The 8545-nt window shown below is 36.0% G+C and overlaps 1 protein-coding gene across 1 annotated transcript; it reads right to left on the bottom strand.

Annotated features, from left to right (window-relative positions):
• Positions 1-278: 278 nt before the first annotated feature.
• LOC148853527 (eukaryotic translation initiation factor 3 subunit I-like) lies at positions 279-8023 on the bottom strand. Its single transcript, XM_088983367.1, has 6 exons — positions 7997-8023; positions 7144-7152; positions 6894-7022; positions 5081-5167; positions 4917-4996; positions 279-598 (listed from the first exon to the last, which is right to left on the bottom strand). The coding sequence occupies exons 1-6, from the start codon at positions 8021-8023 to the stop codon at positions 523-525; spliced, it is 408 nt and encodes a 135-aa protein (XP_088839493.1). The 3' UTR covers positions 279-522.
• Between the last annotated feature and the right edge of the window lie 522 nt (positions 8024-8545).

The raw sequence follows: 8545 nt of genomic DNA on the forward strand, positions 1-8545 counted from the left end.
TAAAGAAATCAAATTAGCAAAGTCAAGTTAAAAACTTGTATTTGCAAAGAGAATCAGAAAAAGGCATAAGGGTGATTCAAAGTTAAGAACGGACAGATGGCTGGATCAAATAATCAAGAATATAAGAGAACATTGGAAGATATTTTAAAGAAATTAAAGTTACGCATGTATGGACTCTGGACTCTGGAGAAGGAAATAAGAAGAAGATGCTCTAGCCAGCATGGCACAGAAAGAATTTTCCATACAAAAAATGGACTTCGATCTGTATCATCAAGATATTAGGGAAAAAAAACTACATTAATGGTTTAACCTTAGGACAAGCCTGGCAATAGCAATTAAAATTTCAAGTTTTACATCAGCACAAAATTCTTGTGGTTCCCAGTTTCTACCATTCAGAAGGTTCTCATCAAACAAGACTTGACATGTTCTGACTGAAATGGCACAAAATTATATCTAATGAATTAAAGCATTTAACAAAGTAATAAAACAGACAAAAATTATCCTTGTCAGCATGCTTGGGAGTTACATCTTGATATTGAAGTAATCTGGATCAAAGTGATGTAATCTGACATAACCATCTTCACCTCCACTTGAGAAACTGCACAGTAGAAAATAAATCAGGAAATGACAAAAATGTAAATCTAGACATTGAAGCACACAACGAACGTGCACAAACGCACACATACACACTACTTTCAAGTGTAAACAAATTATGTTTTGTACAAAGCAAAGAATTATAATAATACATGAATCCATGACTACACAAGCATCAAAAAGGGGGCAAAAAAGGACTAGAATATTGCATTAAGGTAGTGTTTGAGAACACTTACAAGATGTACTTTTAAGAAGTACTTCTTTTAAGAGTTGGGATCACACATTAAGTGGTTTTATCTGTTTGGTAAAAAAGTGGGGAAGAAGTATTTTTTTTTTAAAGAAGTATTTCTTTAAAAAAGTGACTTCAAGTTGCTTTTTTTTTAAATACTTCTTGAAGAAGTACTTTTCCAAAAAAATGGGACGAGCCAGTCCCTAATACTTTTTTGTAATGCCTAAAATACCTCCGCGCAAGGGTTATAACATCAAACCCAGGTAGCGGCACACCAGTGGTATGGTTGACAAAGCCGACATGTTAAGAGTGTGGTTGACGATGGTGGGTGTGAAGATAAAGCCGTTGGTGTTCTCAAACACTAGTGGTATGGTTGCGGTTGTCGTTGTTGGTATGGTTGACGAAGCCGACATGTTGAGAAGAGGTGGTGCATTGATTCCACTGGTGGGTGTGAAGATGAAGACCATGCCATGGACAAAGAAGATTCAGAATGAGTCAGATCTCTCTATTGAGAGATCTACAGTAACACTTTTGGCCTTTGGGTTACAAGATGCCCTTTTTATGGATGGGTTTCTCTTTGAAGGGTGAATCCATTAAATTTCTCGACTCAGATTGCTGTTTCGAAGGCAAATTTTTGTGAGCAATCTCTGACCCACCCACCCACCCTAGAGAATCAAGAAAATCGGTAGAAATGGCAAGTTTTGGTGATCAAAATCCCCTAGTCATCGAAGAAACTCCATCTGCATCAACATCATTTACCTTTTTTGCCTGCACTTCAAAGCGTTAGCAAGCTATGGTTCTCTTTGTGCAATAGGAGATGGGGCTCCAATACCAACATCAAAAAATTGGGAAATGGACAGATCGAATTCATGCTCCTCTACATAACCCTTATCTAAATTCTTTGATTGCTCACTAAAACAACAAAAAATTTTGGTTTTCTTTTCGTCTACAATTTTTTTAAGAGATTCTCTATTGAAGCTTCCATGGTCCTGGGTTTGAGCACCAAGACTTGTAAGACATCAATCGGAGACAACAAAATCCTCTATTTTCCTCTAAAATACAAAAATGATTTTGGTTGAATGACAACAAAATCCATGGTTCTGGGTTTGAGCACTGGGAGTTGGACCTTGTAAGATATCAGTTGGAAGCAATGGACTCCTCCTAGGCATGAAGTTGGAGGTAGACCAAATGCTAAGTTATCAAACGGACTAGCCGGGGATAAAGCTAGAACACAACGAAAGGAGAGTGAGTCAAGAGAGACTCGGGAGGCGGAAATGGGAATTCGGGAATTTTGTGAAGGTTATTAATCGGAGGTGTCTTTTTGTTGTCCAATCTACAATTCCAGAGGTTTCAACAGTTCTAGTGAAGAAAATGAGAGGGAGAGGGAGGAATCTGAATAATCTACAGTGGAGGGTAAATTTGTCATTTGTGTCAATATAAGCACTTATAGGAAAAGTAGCTTACCAAACTTCCCCACCCCAATAAGTGCTTAAAAACATAATAAGTGATTTGAAAAGTGGGTTACCAAACATGCTTAAATGATTGTTAAAATAAGTACTTCTAAGAATACTTGTGTAACAAGTACTTCTTTTAACAAGTACGTAATCATCAAACAGGGCTTAAGACCCGAAACACTATATACTACCATGTACCAAAATACATGTATTCAGAAGCACATTTTGAATGCACTTGAGCATAATACAAAGTAAAACTCATCATACAGTAATCACATGGAAGACCTAAAAAGTTAATTTCATGATCATTTCAAATGGAAGGTGGAAACCTGTTGCAATAGAATGGCAAGTGCATTCATTATATTTGTTTTAATTTAGATATAGTATCATGAGTCCAAAATCCAGACTCCTGTTCAGCCCCTCAAATGGACCAACTCGAAACTCCTAATACCAGATGGTGTAGAAACCCTAATAATATTTCCTATATAGCTCAATAACACAAAGCACTACTTTGTCAATGTACAATCTGACTTGAACAATATACCGCCCCTGACATCAAGCCTACAGACGTTCACCAAGACCAAGTTGATTCACATAAATCTCTGGAAAAATAAACACAATACCAATTAAAAACCATAAAAGCAACATTACAATTTTGACTTTGGCTCTCATTGATCTCTACTTCAATAAGCATATCTTCAAGTTTTCACAAAATAATAAATTTAGTGATTTCCCTATAAAACAGGGGCCTAAGATATCCAAACCACCATGGAGCTCTAACATAGTTGCAAGTAGAGTTAGAATCTTCTAACAAGAGACATAAAATTTTCCAAATACCCATGGAGTTACTACTGAGGCTTGTTTATCTTTGAGAAATTGATATGAAGGGCAAATTTGGAAAATAAATTAATTTCAGAAAAGATATTGCAAGGGTTTGGGGTAGCGATTGATATGAAAAAAAATTTTGAAAAATATTGATTTTGGTAAAAAATAACTGCATGGATATTTTGGACATTTTCATGCCTCTTGTTAGAGGATTCTAATAGAGAGAGTCTACTTGCAACTGTGTTAGAAAGTTGAAGGGAGGTAATTGCAATAATCAAACTTCACGGGAGGTTTCAGAAAGTAAGAAACTTAAGGGAGGCTTTAGTAATTTACCCTTAAAAAATCACAAGTAACATTCCAACATGAAGAAACTTGATCTAATCTAAGCACAAAGGGAGTTAAGAATTATGGTATCATTCCAATTGTCTTCCCAGAATCTTTTTTTTTTTTTTTCTTATGAATGAATGGTATTTTATTAAATAGAGATAGAAATAGTACAAGCATGAAGCACCCTAAGAGGAGGCACAAGGTGTTACCTCCTCTTAAATGTGGTTTCAAACCCAACTCTTTTTAGATTACAGTTACAAAATAGCCAAAAACGGAGAATCCCTTGTCTTCCTAAAATCTTGACTTGACCTTAACCTATGAGTGATCATTTCTAGTCTAACCCGCACTCTATCTATTTGTCTATGTAATATATTATTACAAATAATATAGATGACTTATTAATACATACATATATATATATTATATAGGCCTAAAGCCTGGCCCAAGCCAGTCTAGCCCATGTGAATCCGATATTGATGTAGAAACTAAACCATTTTGAATCTCCATATTTGGCAATCGCCGTTCTCTCAGAAAGAGCATATTCTTCCCATGACATCTCCAAAGCCATTTATTAAAAGGTGATTTATTCACTAGAACCATCTTTCCCAAATCCAATCCTCCCAAGAACAGGGGACAGTTAACCAACTTCCATTTTACCAAGAAAACTTTGTACAGCTGTCAACCCTTACATTCCAAAGAAAGTAACCATCTGAATCTGTTCCAACTTCCAACCTCTAACCATTTGGCTCCATTTGGTTTGCAAGAGGGTGATAACAAACAGAACTTTGGAGACCATTGACTTCCCTCTAGATGTCTAAAATGTTGTTAATAAAAGCCCCATGATGTTTAACATAAAGAAAAACATTAGTTAAAGGAAATTAAGAATTCAAAAACATCTTTCATGGAAGCAATAAATAGAACTTCCTTAGAGTCAAACTCATTTGCTACAAGATCACAATAGCTTATCAACTAATGTATTTTTTGACTGTTACTTATCAACAAATGTCTAAATCTCTTTCAAAACCTCCAAACCATTTACAATCCTCCTAAATTAGGATACCCCGTCATTTCATTGTATTAAGTTAACAATATTGGTTTTAATTTCTCCCTCTTCTAAGCATGCTTTTAATTAATTAAATTATCATTCTTTGGGTCACTGTCACCATGCAAGAAATTTATTTGAAATCACTCCAACTTCCCTAGTAAAAAAAATGGGATTTCGATACTAGATGATCAATGACAACACCAATGAAGGAATGATTTGGTGCATGTAAAAAAAAAAAAGCTCTAAAGAAAGCATGGGAAATCCCTTTTACCATGGCCAACCTTAAGGGGCAGGATTTCCCTAGTAGGGTCTCAGAATTCAACAGATCCCCAGCCTCATGATCAGATAATTAGGAGACTTGTTCACAGGTTAAGAACCGAACTCATTTTCGGTAAGGAGCAAATTGGAAAATATAATGTGAAGATTAAGAGATGAGAAAGACCTTCTTCCATCAGGATTGAATGCCAAAGCATTTATTGGTCCAAAATGCCCTTTCACGCCCCCAATTTCTTCTTGAAGGATCTATCCAGAGACAAACGTAAGTCCCCAAACATCACGGATCAAAAATTTTCTACAAAAAATAGACATAAAGAAAAGAGAGCTCACCTTGTGAAAGAATTTGGCCTCAAATTTCCCAGCACGACGATCAGTAGTTGTGACATGTGATGCTTCTTGACCACCTTCAATTACCACCTGGAAAATGTATTATGTGCTGTCTTTAAGTAGATTAAGGGACAAAAGCAACATCCAAATACAAAAGCAAAACCATCATCCAATATTCTGCAAAGACATTAACCATAGATGCTCTGAAAGCTCCCCATACGATGTAGGTATATATACACCAATGTAGAAGAGCAAGTAGCCCAAAAAGAAGGTCAGAACAAGAAAAAGAGACATCATTCTTGGCTTGAGATAAATTATGCAGCGGGAAAATTGCAAACTCAAACCGGTAATGAGAGAAAGAGAGAGAATTTGTATATCAATAGCTTACAGTACCATTGCCATAGTAAAAGATAGCATTTGTTTACCTTGATACCCAACTTTTTCCTCAATATGTCCTTTAAGCAAGCTGACCTTACTTTTACAGTGGCACCTTACATGTCCAATATTTTCCTCATATCACTTTATTTCACTCATTGATTTCAAAGCATTGCTCAAGTTTCAATGCATATTTTGGGACTCACCTTAAAATAAGTTTAGGGTGAGGAGATGAAGTGGTATTTTGTTATGGTCATTGTAGATTGTCAAGGGTTTCAAATCCTTAGTTTCATATGGTGGCAATTTTTTACTGCAATACCTAACATGCCTAAGATGTTCTCATTATATCGTTTTAGCTGGTTGACCTTACTTTTTCTTGTTCAAGTTTCAAAATTGATTTCAAAGTATTGCCTAAGTACCGATGCATATTTTGTTTTTTTTTTTCAATACACGGAACAAGTATTTTGGTTAATACTGCATGCTGTCCGTCTGTGGGTCTGGCCTAGTTTGTCTTTTTGTTTTTAAACTTTCAGTCACAACTTAAAGTTATTTCTTTTTATTTTTTGGGTTGTTGGAGGGTGATGGCAGAACCATAAATTCAAGTTTTTTTAATTTAGGAAGGAGATTGGTAGACCCTAAAGAGTATATACATGTACTGTGTAAAAACATGGCTATGAAAATGCGAATGATATTGGAATGAAGTTTTATGCCTATAGAAGTCTTTATCTTCTATCTAATTCTACAAGAAATCATTACAACCATCAACATCCCTCAAATTCTCCATCAAGGAGTTCACTCAACATATATAAAGGACTGAAACTACTCCAAGTATGTTTTTTCTCTAGTTTCCACAAAACTTCCCATTTCGATAGTTATCACCTTAATTCTACTATCCCTGTTTATTTTCATGCTTGAACTCTCCCAATAGATATTTGTCACCTTAATTCTACCAAAATCCATCTCTTATCAGTAAGCTCCACCTAAAACTCTTTTTTTTTTAATTGGCAGTTTCTTTTGCAAAGTTTTTTCCCATTCGTCGAAAATTTGCCCAAGATATTTTTGAGAGATAAAATTTTGCCTTCATAAAAAATCTCTACATACAAATTTTATAGTGACTATAAAATTTTAATGAAAAATAAGAAGGTAGATATGGGTTACAAGATATCACTATAAGCAGAACCTCACCACTTGCCAACCTACAAATTTCCAAAACCACACACGGCCCTTAAAAAACCGGGACAGAATAAAAACAAACAATCCTGCACCAGGCCCTAACAACACAGCATGGTTGAAAGTATCTATACGCCTCTGTGCATCGGCAGAGGCGTATCAATACACTTAGATACAAGGGCAATTGGCTTTTTTTTTTTTTTTTAATTTGGTTTTGGGGAAGATATATTAACATATTTTTTATTAAAAAAAGAGTGGGGTCCTGAAATACCTCAAAAGATACAGCTCGATACGGGGCGTATCGTATCGATACTTTGAACCTTGCAGCACAGGCCGTAAAGGAACAACCATCGCCAACCAACCCAAGAGAAAGGAAGATTGATCCCTCAGCACCTATCCCCTAACACAACCCAAGAGAAAGGGAGGATTGGTAGAGCCCTTGTTTTTTTTTATTTTAAATTGAAATCAGAAAAGAGAAAGAAAAAGAAGAAGAATAAGAATAGAATAACTTATCAACTTACCTGCTCGATCTAAGGTGTGATGGAGCTGGGCTGGGGCTCGAGCTTGCAGTGTTTGGTTCTCCTCCCTCTCCAATTGAACCAAAACCCTTATGACATAAAGAAAAGAAAATGGAGAATAGTTTAGTTGTATACTTGTCTTAATACTAAAATGATACAATGTAACTGATTTATTTTAAAAGACTACAACAACCAATAATAATATCAAAATAATAAATTTTAAACAAAAGAATAATTTTTTTAGATGTATGTAGCCACCCACCATGCATTGTAGGTGCCCAGGCACCTGCTTAAGTCTCTGGGCGGGCGCATAGTAACATGTGGCATTTGAGTGAGGTGACCATGAAAAACCGCCTAATCGCCTTGACAACTATGATTTCAAGATTGATATTTGGATTTAGAACTCTCCATTACAAGACTTAAAAAGGTAGTAGAGGCATGTTCTGTTGCTGAGTTCTTCAAGGACTATATTTCACTCATTCCATTTCTTGCTAAAAGAGTTAATATTAATACTGAGAGGCATTGACATATATTTGGCTCCTTTCAAGGGGGTGTTGGAATGCATTTTGTTGATAGGAGAATTAGGACAATATTAGAGGAGAGGTTTTTAGGAATTTATCTGTTGACATGGTTTTCTTTATATGTTAAATGGTTAATCCAACAAAACATAAGTTAGAGGGGTGGTCATGCGTTTTGGGTCTTTGGTTAGAGATGGCAATTTCTACCATACTCAGTGGATACCCACCATGTTGGGGTGTTATTTTTTTGCTTGAATGATTGGTTTTTGGGGCTGGGGACCAATTTTGGGATTCTTAGGATACCACATTAGGCTAAAACCAACCTTCTACCCACATACCATGGAAAGCATATAACCTTTATACATTAGGTGTATAATGTAACAATATTTTGAATTTTATGTAAAAGACAATTGATAGTTTATGTGTTTTACATGTTTTAATCAAATAATTGAAAATTTTATTGCTTGTTTGTGTTATTTTACTTATTTATTGCTCATATATAATAAGAAATAATAGATAATTAGATTCAGGTTTTAAACCCAACTCACTCTACCCTTGCATGCGGGAAGAGTTTTACATTTTCATATGCAAAGTCCAACCTACCATAGGTTTTGGGGCGGGTATGGGTAGGACGCTTTAGGGAAGCAGGTAGGGCCTTGAATATACGAACCCCTCCCGAACCCCCTAACCCCCCCAATTGCCATCTCTACATCTGTTATGGCGGATCCATGGGTTGGGCCCAAGTTGGGCTTTGCACCCACGATACAAGGTTGTAGCCTAGGCCTGGGCTTAGCCTATCTTTTTCGAGCATGGAGCAAGACCCCGACCCTGTGCCTACATGGGTCAGGCTTGATTCCTACACCTATACCTTTTGTGTATAATATTTA

The sequence above is a fragment of the Nelumbo lutea genome, chromosome 4 (genome assembly GCF_056320005.1).
Source record: "Nelumbo lutea isolate HS-2025 chromosome 4, American lotus-T2T, whole genome shotgun sequence".
Lineage (NCBI taxonomy): Eukaryota > Viridiplantae > Streptophyta > Magnoliopsida > Proteales > Nelumbonaceae > Nelumbo > Nelumbo lutea.